General features: G+C 42.2%; 1 protein-coding gene across 2 annotated transcripts in view; it reads left to right on the plus strand.

The window, feature by feature from the left end:
- LOC117762247 (receptor-type tyrosine-protein phosphatase gamma-like) overlaps positions 1-16,400 on the plus strand; it is a 372,407-nt gene that overhangs the window by 305,903 nt on the left and 50,104 nt on the right. For both annotated transcript variants that reach the window (XM_034586785.1, XM_034586786.1), the window contains exons 8-9: positions 5,646-5,838; positions 15,172-15,356. In XM_034586785.1, coding sequence (XP_034442676.1) covers positions 5,646-5,838; positions 15,172-15,356 — 378 coding nt within the window. The remainder of the gene's footprint in view (positions 1-5,645; positions 5,839-15,171; positions 15,357-16,400) is intronic.

The following is a 16,400-nucleotide window of genomic DNA, read 5'->3' on the forward strand; positions in this document are numbered from 1 at the left end:
GTCCGCGATCAGCTGCCACCATGATCGGGTGCCGCCGTAATCCACGATCCCTTGTCATGATCCACTGATACTATTGGGATCCATCATCAAGGTCCATGATCGCTGCCACCACAATGTGGGATTATGCATACGATCAATTGAGGTCGGGATCCGGAAGAGGTGATGATATTCTGCTGGAGACTGGAGGAGATTGGGGTGGAGGAGGGGTTATGCGCGTCACTGAAAGACGGCTGACTGCGGAAGAGAGGAGAAGGGATTTTTAAAGTTTGACAGGTGCTGAATGATTGGCTGAAAGAGACCGCGGCAGACCTGATTGGACATTTAGGAACACCCACGATCAGCTGATCAGCATGCAGGTTAAGTCTTCCTGACTGAATTTACGCTTAAGCTTCATTATAACTTGCATATTGAATAAATATGTGTTAAAGGGCCCATATTGTGTAAAATATTTTTTTCTGGGCTTTTACTATCCGTAATTCCTTAAAGGGGGTTAGTAGAGACCCTCAAAGTATGAACAGAGTCACTCCGCCGACTTTTTCACTCAGTCCATTCTAAGAAATATGTTATTGAAACGTCTCGATTCGTACTTCCTCCCCCGTATGATGTCATCATGATATCGCACTCGTCTCTCAGCCCCCCCCAGCCGGTACCAGTCCAGCCTCCGAACCCACCGCCCCTGCTCCCCACCACCTCCACCACCATCACCCCTCCACACCGAACGCGACACGCAGCAGACTTGTTGCTGAGCTAGCAGTTTGTTAGCTACCACAGGCTAACCACAACAAACAACACTGAAGAAACACTGCAGCGTGGAGGGATGCAAGGAAGAGAATGTGTCCATGCACATTCCTCCTAAGGACGTTACTGTTCGAGACCAGTGGTTATGCTTTATTTCTTCTGACGTGCCGTGTCGGTGTGCTCAGTACGGAGTAACGTAACTCTGTTGTGAAACTCCATACTGTAACTCGGGACGTTACTCCTACATTGGCCGACTGTCCTGCTAAAACTTGAACCAACATGAGGACGGTGTAACTTAACGTTCAGAAACATCCTGTTGTAACCGACTGTAAATATGTGGCTGGTCTTCTATAGCTGCAAACATAACAACGTGACTTTCAGATGTGTTTACCAGAGATCGTCAATGCGCCAGAATGAGACCGGTGATAGGCCTGGTCGCGTGTCACTCAAAGTGCAGTCAGCCAATCAGAGGAGGGGCTCAAGAGGCAGGAGAAAACAGCCTGTTCTGTCTGCAGCTCCAGAGAGAGGCAGAAGAGAGGACATGGAAATACACATTGCAGCAGTTTTTCCGACTTTAAACCACTGATATGTCATCTTAGGGGGACCAATACCTCAAACTAAAGCCCTGAAAGGTGTAAAATATAGGGACTTTAAAATTAAAAGGTATAGCAGCAGTTCATAACAAAGCCATATCTGTAACACAAAGAGATAAGCTATGGAAAGAGCCATGCCTGGATCTGTATTTATTTTATTATTTTTTCAGCGTGTCCTCCATTCTCAATTCTTTGTCCAGACTAAACCCTGAGGGTTTACTAAGACTTGGTAAACAGTGGAATCAGACTGGGGCTTTCTCTTATTAATCCCTTGCTTTGACGCTCACATTTGACTTCCATCATCACAAAGTCACCCCTAAAGCTGGTCACCAAAGCTGGCAGGCTGATGTTTTATGGGCGTTGTACATTTGTTTTGCAGCAGCTTGGGGGGTTTGGGATTTGGGTTTGCTGCAATCACATTCTGCTCAGGAAAAAAAGCTAATTTCCTCAACAACTATTATTTTTCTTTGCAGTAGGTGGGGATGTTTTACAGTTCAACCAATGCGTGACTTTGCTCCAGAAGATATCTCATCACCTACTGTCTTAACATTCCGTACGGATATTCATGGTATCCAGAGGATTTCAAACTGTGTTTGAATCAGAATAAGGTTTTCCACTTTGATACACTATTGGAGCGTCTTGGCAATGAGCCTAATTGATAAAATGTGTCTTCTCATAGACACTCTATTTACTGCCATCACTAGAAAGACGGCTCCTTAGCAGTACTAGAGGTCAGAAATAATGCAGCATATCTCCGAGTCCTACTTACAGAAATAAATCAAGGACGGTCAAGTCATCATTTATTGTCAGGCTCAGGATAGACACCTCGTTTTGCTGTGGTTTGGTTTCAGTTTTATTTTAGATTATGTGGTTGTCATACAGCCCAGAGAGAATTTGCTGTCCTCAGATATTTCCTCACTGCGATTTTTACCTTAATAGAACTGAATCTTCCTCTCACCCCCCTCCTCCCAGCTCTGCCTTGCTCACAAGCTGTTTGTCTGAGTGCATTGCTTCCAAACACATTGTACAGAGTATCCATCTGCCAACACAGGCAGAAAGATGACACTTCAATCACACAGTGCAAATCCATGTCTGCTCGCCCGTCTTGCCACACAGCATGTGTTTGACAAATGGCAACAGGAAGAGGCCAACTTCAACATCAAACTAAAGCAGTACAAAATGTTCACAGCTTGATAGCATGGCAGCTAAATTAAGATTAAAACAATTTTGGCAAAACTGTTTCAATGCATCAGGGATACTAACTTTCACAAGTAACAATATCTGCAGTATTTCATCTCTAAAAATGATGTTTGTATGTAGGAATTTAACAATCTCAAACCTACTTCCTGGTTTATCAAACCAAACCAAGGAATCACCCGATAGTCCAACCCGGTGCTGAAAGCTATGTTCAGAGATACGAATGTGAACTGGCTTTAGTCTGTACATGGCAGCTGCATTTGGCAAGGATTTGGAGGTTGCATCTGAGAACCAGCTCTTTCAGTGATTCATCATTCACCATGGTGTGAGTTTGGCACCTACTTTTAACCACTCTGGACTGCTGGTGGGACAAGCCTTTTTGGCTACCTTAGCAAGAGCTCTTTCAGATACAGTTTATGCAAATAACAACAGTACTCTATTTCAATGTGTTCATCACAACACTGACTATTTCAAGGACTTGGCCAGCTCAAACACTACATTAGTAGGGCTCTTTGGTCTGTGGCCCACAAGATACCACAAGGTAGAGCATGAATATTCAATCAGAACTCTACAACTGCAATTATCCCCTGGGACAGCCCTTCACAGAAACAGGCCACAAGGATGCTCATTCACTTAAAGTTCACGTATTTGAAGTAATCTCCAAACATGTGAGATGAGAGGGTCGTTTTTAGAGTTGATGGTTGACAGACTTAAACAACTCCTCTGGTGGGAGAAATTATTTATTGAAATGCTGATTCATGGATATGTGATAATTTGAGGTGTTGATGTTCAGAATTATTTGAACATGCAATATCAATCTGTTATTGGTAAGTTTGCTATCTTCATGACTAGTTTGACTATGATTGTCGCTTTGTGCCTAACTCTTTGTTATATGCTTTGCTCCATGCATTGGTGACATCATTTCATGAAGCTTCTAGTGAACAAGCTATATGCCTGAACTGTTGTGTCCGATTCTGGTGGTATTGTCTTTGGATACCTGAAACAATTGTATTTGTCTATTGTCCCTTTAGGTTTCTTGGCTTTTATTTGTGTATCTTTGTTTGTCTGAGCTAAGACCATTTTATGCCATATTTTAAAAGATGTCACTACAACATTGTCCACCAAAGGTCAACTTGACAGATTTTAGAGTCTAACTTGAGCAGTGACTCCCAGGAGTTGTGATTTTTACATTGTTTGTTTACTGATAACTTTACCGCCCAGCTCTCTCCCCCTATCACAGCCTCTATGCTAAGATATTCTAATCATATCTTGGCTCTCCCTCCATATCCAACCCGCAGACATGGGATTGGTATGAATCCTTTCCTTTAAAGGGGACATAGCATGCCCATTTTACCACAAGTTGATATGGTTCCTTGGGGTCTTAATGAAATGTCTGTAACATACTTTGGTCAAAATACCACAAGGATCATATAAAACAGCACCCTTTTTACCCTGTATAAAACAGCCCTCCACAGAGTGACCTGTTTTGAGTGCCTGTTCCTTTAAATGCTAATGAGCCAGCTCCCCCCTCCCTCCTCTCCCCCCATGATTTTAAACGATATAAATTACATATTTTATATGATATAAATTATCAAATATGCATCCCATACTTTGTATTCCCCTTCTGTTGTCCTGGAGTTTTAATTTTCCCAATCACATAATTAAATGTCCCCCTCTGCCCATCCACTACAAGCACACAAGCAGACAGACAGAGAGAGAAAGAGAGGGGGGGGGGGGGGGGCTATGAAGACCATCATTTCCCCCCGAACCCCGACATTCAACGGGTACAACAACAAGCGGAGAAAGCAGAATCGCGGGCTGACCTTATATATACAGTCTATGGGGCTGACCAGCGGAGAAATGCACGTCCCGTGTGAACAGCCAGGCGGCTGCGCGCTGGAGAACGGCGCTGCGCTGCCTCGCAGCGGCGCTTCCGCGTCCGGTGTAAACCCGGCATAACGAGTGGGGGGGGCTCTGTTTGTGCCAGTGTTACAGTAGTGCTGAACACTGCGGAAGTCTTCCACACTGCTGGCTGTGTGGCGCTGACACAAATTCCAGCTCACGCACGGGAGAGCGAGCGGTCGCGCCCGAGCAGCTGCTGCAGCCTCCCAGTCCCAACGATCCAGACAAATGCCACATGTGAGTGAATCGCGGGCTGACCAGCGGAGAAATGCTCGTCCCGTGTGAACAGCCAGGCGGCTGCGCGCTTGGGAACGGCGCTGCGCTGCCTCGCAGCCTCGCTGCGTCCAGTGTAAACCCGGTGTAACGAGTGTGGGGGGGGCGGGGGGGATGAGGTGGGGGGTGGGCCAAGGCCATGTAGGGAGACTTCCAGTGCCTTGTTACGACACAAAACCCAGGAAGTTCAATCGAGTCGCTCAAGCATGACGTTTCTGACTTAGAGGAACTATAACAAAATGCGCAAGTGTTTTTTTCCCAGAGTTTTTGGGTTGGTAGACATGCCAGATACCCACATTAACCTGTAGAAGCACTAACAAAGTGGAATTTGCATGCTATGTCCCCTTTAAATCTTGGCAAGTTTAAGAATGAGCATATTTCTGGAGGTGTCAAATTATCCCCCCTAGAAAACATAATACGAACCCACGTTATGGACATTTTAAATCAACACTATTGATGGACAAGTCTTATTTCCTTTATAGCTTCGAACAAATTAAACTTTTACAACATTATTTCAAAGGTGTCATAGTAATATTTTGCACTCTATTTATTAATTGTTCATATTTTTCACTGACACATGGATCCATTGTTTACCCAATATGTTCTTCATATTCTGGTATTATTAGTAATTTATTCCCAGTATTCTCCTTTATGATAAGCCTTTGCTTTGCTGCAGCGGTGACCCACTTTTCTCATGGGGATCATTAAAATTTCATCCTCAACTTGTATTTCAGTTATATATCTGCATTGCATTCTCATATTGTGTTTTTTGAGGGGATAGTAAAAATGGCTTCTTCTGCGAGAGGGATGGAAAAATCACCAACTCAAAGTCACCAGGAGTGACTCTGAGTTAGTGAGTTGTGCCTGGAAGTAACTCTTCTTCACTTTTCTCCCTCCATTTCTCTGTCTTTGCCCTGCCGCCTCTCTCCCTGCCGGCACCAGTTGGAAGCTTTCTACTCGATCTTCACCACGGAGCAGCAGGACCACGTTAAGTCAGTGGAGTATCTGCGCAGTAACTTCAGGCCCATCCAGAGATTGGATAATCGCCACCTCTTCAAGTCAGCAGTCAAAGATGCCTGGCTACCCGACCTGACTGACAGCGCCAGTGGACCATACGGCACAGAGGCTTCCAAAGGTACGGCGGTTGAGTTTTGATTATTTAGAAACAGGAACTCTTTCTATATATTCCCCTAAACGTAACAAAAGCACATTCTATACCTTGTCTATACCAGGAGCCTGCGTGATACCAAGCTTCATCTAAAAGCGATTTAATATCCTTATTTACTTACAACAAATTAGTAACATTGAAAACATTCAATTAAAGGAACTCAAGGTGAAATCATATGTCCTTGGTCTGATTGATTTGATCTTGAGTTCTTAAAGAAAGAAAATGTGTGTAAGCATAGACTTTTTTTTTACAAGAAGAAACGGCGCAGATGTTGTACTGCTGCATGTAGACCCTCTCCAACTGCTTCATGTAAGCACTTTTTCTGCCCACTGATTTATATAGCATCATTAAAGTTCCTCTTCTCGCTAAACTGGTCCAATATTCTCACATTATTCCTGGATGGTGACATTCCTTAATGTTAATAAATGAGGGATATTCAGTCTTGCTCACATGCCCAGAGGAAACCAATTGTCTTCTCTTTGTGTGTGTGTGTGTGTGTGTGTGTGTGTGTGTGTGTGTGTGTGTGTGTGTGTGTGTGTGTGTGTGTGTGTGTGTGTGTGTGTGTGTGTTTGTGTGTGTGTGTGTGTGTGTGCGTGTGGTCTGGGCTAGTTCTCTGTCATTTCACCAGCGAGCTGGGTAACTCCCCTAGCATAAGGCAGTGGGAGGAACACCAGCCGTCCTCCCACTCCTGCCTCATTACCACTCAAACAACACCACACATTTTGCAGTTTGTGTGTGTGTGTGCTCGCGCATGTCTCTTAGTGTATTTACAATTTCTCGTGTGTGGCCTGGCATCTGTGCTGTGTCAACTGTCCTAGCAGGGTTTGTCCCCTCCCTTACTTCAGGTACACTTCCATATGGTCGACTACAAGAGAGGTGCATCACCTAGATGTACACACACCTACACAACCGACTCACATGTATGTACTGTGTATGTGTCCTGGCACTGTGTGCTGCACGCCCCTACAGTTTGTCCTTGAGCACAGCAGTGGGACATTTGCTATAAGCAGATCTATAAGGCCGGCAGAGGAAACACAGAAGAGGAGGAGGATGAAGGACAGCAGGGGGAAATAAGCAAAGAGGAGAATGGGAGCTGAAAACAAAAAAGACTAACAGACACACAGACACACAGAGAAACATACAGAGCACATGCCTACTACATATCTTGTTCTTCATGCTGCCATCCTACCTGAGTGAGTTCCAGATGGAAATCAAAGCATGTACACCTCTCTAATTCTGGACCTCACAGCATACAGCCACACAACACACAAGTGATATTGGAGATTGGAACCCTGAACAAACCTATACAGCAGCTCAACCACATGAGTCACTTTCCTTCTAGTCCCCCCCCGCCGTGCTAATTTATTCCATTTAGCTGTGGCTCAGCCTGATCACCTTCCTTCTGCCACTGATTGTTTCCCATCAGCCATTATAGTCCATTTACTTTTGGGTGTATGAATGAATGGCAGCCTCACATTTAGTGAGCCAGGATGATGGATAGATGCGTGGAGTCAGAAAACACAGAGGAATAGTGTTTAGGTGTTATTGAAGCTACACCCCCACATTTTTTAAACCGAGTTTCATCCAGTACACTGTAATTAATAAAATGATCAATATCCCTTTCATCTCTCAAGTCCAGTGACCTGACCCATACCCATAAGATTAATTAAAAACAGGATACACAGTCACTCACTGTGAAACTCATCCACACTGTGCTCATGCAGAACTTGCATGACAGCTGGTCAGATTTCTTTCTCCACATAATATATTGTCCCATTTCACCAAAGACCGGCTCAGTCAGTTTGTTCTTGTCATGGATGTTATGCAAAGTGACAGAAAGAAGATAACCCATTTTTTGTTGTCATCTGTCCACATGTCCAGAGACACCTACCACACTGTTACCAGCTTTGCAGTGTATGAGAAGATCTTGAAACAGTTTCCATGATATTCACCAATGCTTTATTATAATGTAATTGTACAATGTAATCCAAATTTAAACCATAATCTCTGCAGTCCTTCCTGATTCTGCTGTGATTACAGCCATGTGCGAACAAGGTCCATTGTGTAGGATGTAGGAGGATCTACGTCTTAGAAATTGAATATAATATTCATAATGATGTTTTCATTAGTGTTAATCACACAAAACTAAGCACCACTCTGTTTTTTCACCTTAGAATGAGCCCATTATGTCTTCACGTTTTTATGTTACCTGAAGGCTAGCATAGATTTTCCTACATGCTTTGAAATATGAAAGTGAGGGGTGTTCTGTGTTACAATCTGCAGCCTCACCGCTATAGGCCAATAAATGCTCTTTGTCTTTAAAACTCCTTAATCCCACCAAGGTCTTTCAGTCTTAGGGCCTGAACAGTTTGTTCAAAGTTAAGGTCATAACATGCTGGTCCTGTCTCTGTACTGGACTGAGATTTTAATCTTTCAACTCCAGATCAGAGAGCAAACAAACATTTCCAAGTTGTCAGCCCATTCGTTTTAAAATAGATTATAACACATCAGACAAATTCAAGGTCAAAGGGTGATCAAAAATAATGATAGGGGTTATGTGGGATTTAGAACAAGAAATCGTAAGAAAGCCAAAAAGACCTTGGCTGACAAAATTGAGCAAAGGAATTTCTGCCTTTTGACATTTGCTCCAAACGAGTCTTAGAGTACCCTTCACTCTAAGAAGAAACATTTTTGTAAACCGATGAGAAGTATTGAAAAAGCCAAGCAAAGCTGAACTGAATCACTATCTGGCATTGGCACTTCCAGTACATGCTATTAACAGGGAGAAACCTTTGAGACAATTTTTTTTGTGGTAACCAAGAGTTGAGCAAGAGTGCATTCAATATTTATTTTGTAAAATAAAATTATAATAACATACACACACGTATCTGATGTCTATTAGAGGTTATCTTATAAAGACTCTTGAAATAACAAGTGGGCCTATTTGCAGTCTGACAGTTTTAAGCGTCGATGTTTCAGTGAAAACTTTGTTAGTAAATGAAGTCAATAATGATGCATAAACTACAACTGAGAAAATAATAGGGAGAGGAGGACAAGTTTTGTTCATTGTATATCTGTAAAGTAATGTTGTTAATAATGAAGTTTAACCTCATGATATGTAAGTACTTTGTACTTGCAACATCTATTGTTAAGTGATACTGTGAATCAACGAGCATTATGTGTTCTCAGTATGATCACAAAGCTACATGGATGCATTCTACAACCTGCAGGCCTTAGTTGTATTTGATACACATACTGTATATCACAGAACCTTAGAGGCCATTCATATGTGACGAGTTGCTGTGTGGAAAGCGTCAGCCATGCCACATCCATCCATTCATCCAAGGTACCCAGGAGGTTGTGCTATTGTCGTGGCTGTCATTACTAGGCAACCAAAAGTGCTGGTCCAATTAGTAATTAGTCCAAACATAAAGGTTCAAAGATGAGGACCGAATGGATGAAGACCAGTTTGCCTTTCTTCTCTCTCCCTCTATTTCAGCTGTGTATGAATGCATGTCCAGGATTTATTTATTAAAAGAGCAGTTCTTTTGTTTGGGAATTGTCCTTTCTGGTGCAGAGAATTATTACATTCACTCTTTGTATTTGTGCTTTTTGTTTGTGTTTGTATTTTGTAAAAAGATTTTATGACCATGCTTTAATCTCACATGCATATTCTTTTTTAATCAAATTCAGTGATTTGGCATCACAGTATCTTACAAATGGGTCAAATATTCATCTAATTTTATTTTTAAATGTTTTAATTAAGCTCTTTTGTGTAGCTTAAAATTGTTAAAATGATTTTACTAAAAGAATGAGTGCAATCAGAATGAGCTGAACATGATTTTGTGCACATGTTCTTTTAGTTTAGATATTCAGTTGCTGAATGAGGTCCCTGAATAACATAGAATGCATCAATAACTATTTCACTAAAAGATACAAGTACAGTATCAAGTAGTTTGAGCAAACCAAATGCGAAGTGCCACTCAATTTACAGTCCTTTATGAAATTAAGAGGTTGCCAGTTTTAAAACAATGACAGCGTTGATGATGTGTAGCACACAGATGAGCTGTGCTCTGCAAAGATATCCCAGTACAAAACCTTGCAGACGACCCACAATCAAGACCAATTCATAGATCAACCTTGATCAACGTGCTGCATGGCCTGCGGCGTCCTTTACTCCTGCTGTTGGACTCAGAGTTATTAGAGAGAGAAAGAGAGAGTGGTCCTCTGTGGGTTTTATGTGTGTCAGGCACCCCCTAGACTCCATCACTCACTGCCATCCGGGGTTCTCCCCTGTGTGTACATGTGTGTGTGTGTGAGATGGCCGCTTATCTTTGATGAAAGCTGTAAGAGGATCTGTTCATCACCCAGCCAGACACACTGGGCTACAAAACCCTTTCAGCTGAGTTACACACAGGGAATATTAGAAGTCGTTTAAAGTGGCCCATTGGCCCGTTGTAGCAATTCTGCTACGACAGGAGTGTGTGCAGGGAGACACATGCACACCCAAACACACACACACACACACACACACACACACACACACACACACACGCACACACACACATGCATACGTATAGTTCATGTGGCGAAAGAATCATGGACAAGACAAGCTTTATCAAAGAATCTGTCAAGATTAATGAAAATATGGTGGAAGCCGCAGATACACTCAGGGGTGTTGTGGGGGGTAAACTCATGTAAACACTGTTTACGTACCTTTTTTAATACAAAATAGCATTTACGCACCTTTTTATGGTGGTTTACCGACTTGTTATTGTCTGAATTTTAAAAATTTGAGTCAAATACAACACCATTTCATTCTGAGCATTAAATGACCAGAACACAACCTCATCTTGCCCCCCCCCTTCTGACTGTTGCCTGGCACCTGACCCCTGCTCTCCCGTCTCCTCAGCGTACAGCCCTCGCTGCTGGCACACTCTCAAAGTCCAGTCTCTGTTGCAAACTGACCGAGCTGCTGTATGAACGGTTCCATGTGATGCAGCAGCTCATCAGAACAGGACACAGACATACGGTGGACTTTCCCTTTGAACAACACAGATCAGCTGTTCCTCTGATGTGAGACGCTGTAACTTAGGGAACAGTGGGCTGTGCTCGTAGCCATGTTGTTTGGTGACGTGATGGCAAACACAATTGACTTTTTCGCGCTTCTTCACAGAATGTTTGGTGTGTGGGCGTGTACACCCCCTGGAGTTTAGGAGAATACTGCATCGATCAACATAGGTTCGGTGTTTTTAGCGCCAGTGACGTCATTAAAGATTTAGTGTTGTGGCCTTTAAACGCACAGTGACAGGAATGAAGATCCGTCACTTTTTCAAATGTCCAGCAAAAAATATTTTTAAATGCAATTAATGAGAAGAGAGTGTTATGTTCTGAGTCCTTTAAAGCCTTAATGTTGCTCAGTTATAGTGACTGTGTTCTTTGTATCTGAGTTAGTCAGGACCAAGACTTGTTATATCAGCAAAAGCAAAAGGTTTATATGAAGAATGGCTCTGTCCTATTTAAGCATCCCATGCCTGTAAGAATGCTTGGATAAGAGCAGGGCACTTGAAGTGATTATGAATGTTAACAGCTCCACCTGTTCTACTACATGTAAAAAGGCTGAATAAGAGTTGAATTGTTTGAAAAAGACTACAATGAAAGAGGACAGGTTTGTAGCCAAGCTATCAAGGAAGGTAACGTTAATTTCAAATTCAGCATCAATCTAAATAATACCACTGTGTATGTAAAATTGTGTATTCGGTCTTGATGGTTACAAATCCTTTGTATATTGTATGGAAAATACTATGATATACAACAAGGTGTGGGGGCGTTCTGTGGCCTCAGGAGGGAGAGAGGCTTGTCCACTAACCAGACTGCATTAGGAAGTGTCCTTGGGTGAGACACTGAACCCCAAAATCTCCCCCTGCTGACAGAATGTGATTGGTACTGACAGTGTATATGTGGCCTCACCTCTTCTTCTTTGTTCTCTTGTCTTATGCACCAGCACAACACCTGTGTTGCTGATTGGCTAGATTGCTGTTGTGTGACTTGGTTCAAGCCACATGGTTTGTGTCTTATTTATAGAGACCCACCGCTGTGTAGGAACTCTGGATTTTTGTAAGCATACACACAGAACAGACAAATTGGCTAAATTTGACAAAATGTGTATCTGTTTGATGTAAAATCAATGACAAGAATGCCCAACATAACTGATGCTCATGTGAATGAGATTAATAAGTGTGGAAGACTGACAGTGAGTTACACCAGTCAGTTTGTGTGCTAGCCTCTCTTAAACAGTTTTGGATTTATAGGGTATTTCACATATTTTCGTTTTTGCCTCTGTGGTGAAGGGTTCGCTTTGAGTTCATTACCCTGCCATTATTCTGTCTGTTTTTAATTTGTATTCAGATGAAACATATGACACATACACACATGAACACACATAAACAAAGGTCACGGCTCACTGGGCCCAGGGAGATATAATCTATTAAATATGCTTTCCCTGCATTGAGGTTATTCACTGTTTGACTTCTAAATGATGTCTGTGTGTGTTTTACTTATGTGTGTGCTTGTGTGTGTGTGTGTGTGTGTGTGTGTGTGTGTGTGTGTGTGTGTGTGTGTGTGTGTGTGTGTGTGTGTGACTAATGGCTTTAGTAATGCTAAGCCACAAGGGGCTCAACTGCAGGTTATGAATAGAAAAACTCCACTGCAGCTCTTTATGAGCAAGGTAATCAATTTGGTTCCACAAGGCACGTGAGCTCTATTCTCAATCAACCCATGTTCATCATCGAATTACCTTACACATTTGCATAATATGATACAGTGTTTGGAATAATCATTATGGGCTTTGTTGGATGGTAATACACTTCTCTCTCTTACAGTAAACAGCAAATAGTGTAACGAATTGCTGCCTAAAATACTGTACAGTTATACTACAGTTACCCTGACGAAAGTATGTGGACACAGAGCGTTCCGCACCACATGTGATTTTTGCACGTGCATTTCCATCATTACTCTGCTGCTTAAACAGCCTCCACTCTCCTTTGAAGACTCTCCACTGGATGATAGAACCTGGCTGCAGGGATTTGCTCCCATTCAGACACAAGAGCATTAGTGAGGTCCAACAGTAACGTTGAGTGATAAGGCCTGACTCACAGTCAGCAATCCATCTCAGTCCAAATGTGTTGGATGGTATTAAGGTCTGGATTTAGGTCCGCAGTCCTAAGTTCCTCCACACCAGAGGTGTAGTGTTATTTGTTAAAGTACCAGGCTGCACCTGTAATGATTGAAGTTTGAATCAAGCAATGCACATGAGTATCAATATAACGATTCTAACCATTCCTTTTGTTTTTATTGTCTCTCATTCATCACATATGATTAAGAGATGATTGGATCTTTAAGATCAATGCACAGGATTTCAACCAAATTATGAAAGCGTCATATGTTCTGTTTTCTAACTTGAAGAACAGTGGGTGAGCATGTTCCACACCAAACAGGAAACAACATGTCTTTATGGAGCTGGCTTTGTGCATGGAAGCATTGTCATGTTGAAACAGGAGGCGTTTTACCCAAGCACGTGGCCAGCACCAATAGAGGCCAGTCACCAAAACACTGAGGGTGTGGAGTTATTTGTACGCTAATAGGTTACATGGTAAACAACACTTCATGCAAATGTTTCTCTTTGAAAACCTATTAGCAGTTATTCCCTTTGAGCTGCTGAAAGGCTTTTGATGTGAGAACACTGTAAGAAAGTGGTGCGTTCCTTCGATGGCAGCCTAACAGCTAATGCAAAATGGCTAAATGTAAGCAAAGCTGTGAATAATATAACGAATGAAAACAGTTTTTCTGTTAGAGAAGATAATAGAATTAATCTGTGGAACACTGGAGTCATCAGGACTTCAGGTAAACACGGAGGACGTTTGCACAGCAAACAGCTTCAACAGCAGATTGGATTGGGAACAGATCAGAAAACAGAAAGGGATCTTACTGTATAAAAAAACATACAGTTCATACAGGATGACGAGAGCCTTTGTCTTATGTAAACCTGTTTCATATTTACAAATTCATGGTAATGATCAAATATTTGAGATATGAAATCAAACAGTGTCCCCGTTGCTGAGCAACCTCAGTGGTCAAACAGAGACACTCAGTGGTCAGGAGCAGCCGGTGCAGGGCTCGTCCTCTGAATGGAGAGAATTGTATATTGTTGAATTCATTAGAGAAACATACAATGTTTATGTGTTTACTTTCATATCTCTCACAGCCACATATTAGAAGGCCGAGCAGGTTTTCTTCATTTAGCCTGAAGGCGACTATATATGAACCCATGTGTTATTGGAGCCGGGAGGCAAAATCTGTGTGTGTGTGTGTGTGTGTGTGTGTGTGTGTGTGTGTGTGTGTGTGTGTGTGTGTGTGTGTGTGTGTGTGTGTGTGTGTGTGTGTGTGTGTGTGTGTGTGTGTGTGATGCTTGTGCATACGTGTATAGCAGTTCTGTGTGCCGGTGTTTTACACATTGTATGTAGGCAGAGGCCAGCTATTCAGATGTGTGTGCACTAGATTGTGTTATGGTGTGTGTGTGTGTGTGTGTGTGTGTGTGTGTGTGTGTGTGTGTGTGTGTGTGTGTGTGTGTGTGTGTGTGTTTGTGTGTGTGTGTGTCTGTGCTGATGACTCAGAGCAATATTAATAACACATCATGAATACAACTCATGCTCACATAACTCTCTCTCTCTCTCCGTCTCCCCCTCTCTGAGTGTATTTGAAAGATAAGCTGAGCCGATGTATTTAACCATTAAATTATCTGTTCTTTTCTCCCTTTAATTATTATTGCTTTATTCTTCCTTCACATTAACCCTTGCTTCTGTGTCTTCCCTCACTTTCTTCCATCTTGTGTCCATCCTTTTCTTCCTTTCTTACTCCTTATTTCCTTATTTTCTGCCTTATCTTCGTTGGTTGCTTTGACTCGTCCCTTCTTTTTAAATGTCTTCCTTACTGCTTTCCTTCCTTTCTGACGTTCCACTTCCCCCCTGCTAAATATCCTCCTTCTTTCAACCCCTCCAACCAATTGATCCATATTCTTTTTTTCCTTTGTCCTTTCTTTGGCTATTGCTTTTCCGCCCTCCCTCCTCCCCCTCCATCCTCGATCATTTTTCTGCCTTTTCGTTTTCCTCCTCTCTCCTTCCTCTTTTCCCTTCTTTTTGTATCTCTTATCTTACTGCCTTCCCTTCCCCTCCCCTCTTTTCTTTTTTCTAAACTTCCCTCCTGCTCACCTTCTTTCTATTTTTTCTTGCATCCTTCTCCCAGTGTGCAGCAGCGCTCCCATCAACATGAAGGTGCAGCATGTGAACAGCAGCGCTCTTGTGGTCCGCTGGGCGCGCCCAGAGATCACCTACCACCCGCCCATCCTCCACTTCCTGGTGTCCTACAGCTGGACAACCCACGACGACAGCTACGAGGAGACGCACCTCACAGACCCTAAGCACAAACTGGTGAGATGGAATCCTACGATTATTCCCTTACAAGTGACGAAACGAACACATGACATGATAGAATATAGTACATACACTTTAAGATACATCAGGAACAAAGCAGGTCTGGGTTATGTATGAGGGGATCGATGCAGTTATAACAGAAATAATACGTGAGTGGATTTGTCTTGTGTGGTGTTTGTTGCAATGTTGCATATAATGTTGACTTCTACTTGTTGTTGTGTGATGAGATCTATTGGGGGAAAATAAAACCCACAATACAAACAACCAGCACTTGCTGGACTCTGTGTAAATGAAGATAAATATGCAAGCTGCGCTTTATTCTATAAATCATTATATGACCCAGTCTCCTGCAAAGTGCCAAACAAAACAGAATATTGCATTAACTTCACACCGATTGCAACATTTTGATTTATTATATTTTATTGTGAGACCACAGATAGATCTCACTGTAAATATTAACAACCAAGTAAAAAACAGGACATTATCCCCATTTAGTTAGTTGGAGTTTATTGTATGTTAAAATCAGTAAAAAGAATGAAAAAATAGACAAAATAGCTAAAAACATTTAGTGATTACAGTGTGTTGTGACGAAGAAGAGAAGAGAAAACAGGATATCAAAGTCCTGAGCCTAGTCCGCCAAACCAACCAATGGCATCTGTGTGTTAAAAGAACGTCACACTTCCTAGACTGAAAAAAGCATGTACTGCCAGGGAACACACAGCATTTAGCAAGTCAAATTAGTAGGACCAAAATATATATTTCCTAGGCTGCAGTCACAACAGATGTGTCAGTTACCAAAATAAAAATCTGATAAAATTAACTTGTGTGAATAAACGGCAGCGCTCAAATCCCCTTTAGACAAGCAAAGATGCCAATACTCCACACAGTGTCCCCAATGTGTCAGCATCCACAACAATACAATAACCCAGTTTCATAAGGCTTTGTCTTTGGTATGGAGCAGCTTCAGCCAGTGTGCAGTCATATATATCTTAGATATATCAGTGTAATATGCCCATTGCTTACTGTGAGTATGTCAAATGT

Source organism: Hippoglossus hippoglossus, chromosome 5 (assembly GCF_009819705.1).
Source record: "Hippoglossus hippoglossus isolate fHipHip1 chromosome 5, fHipHip1.pri, whole genome shotgun sequence".
NCBI classification, from domain to species: domain Eukaryota; kingdom Metazoa; phylum Chordata; class Actinopteri; order Pleuronectiformes; family Pleuronectidae; genus Hippoglossus; species Hippoglossus hippoglossus.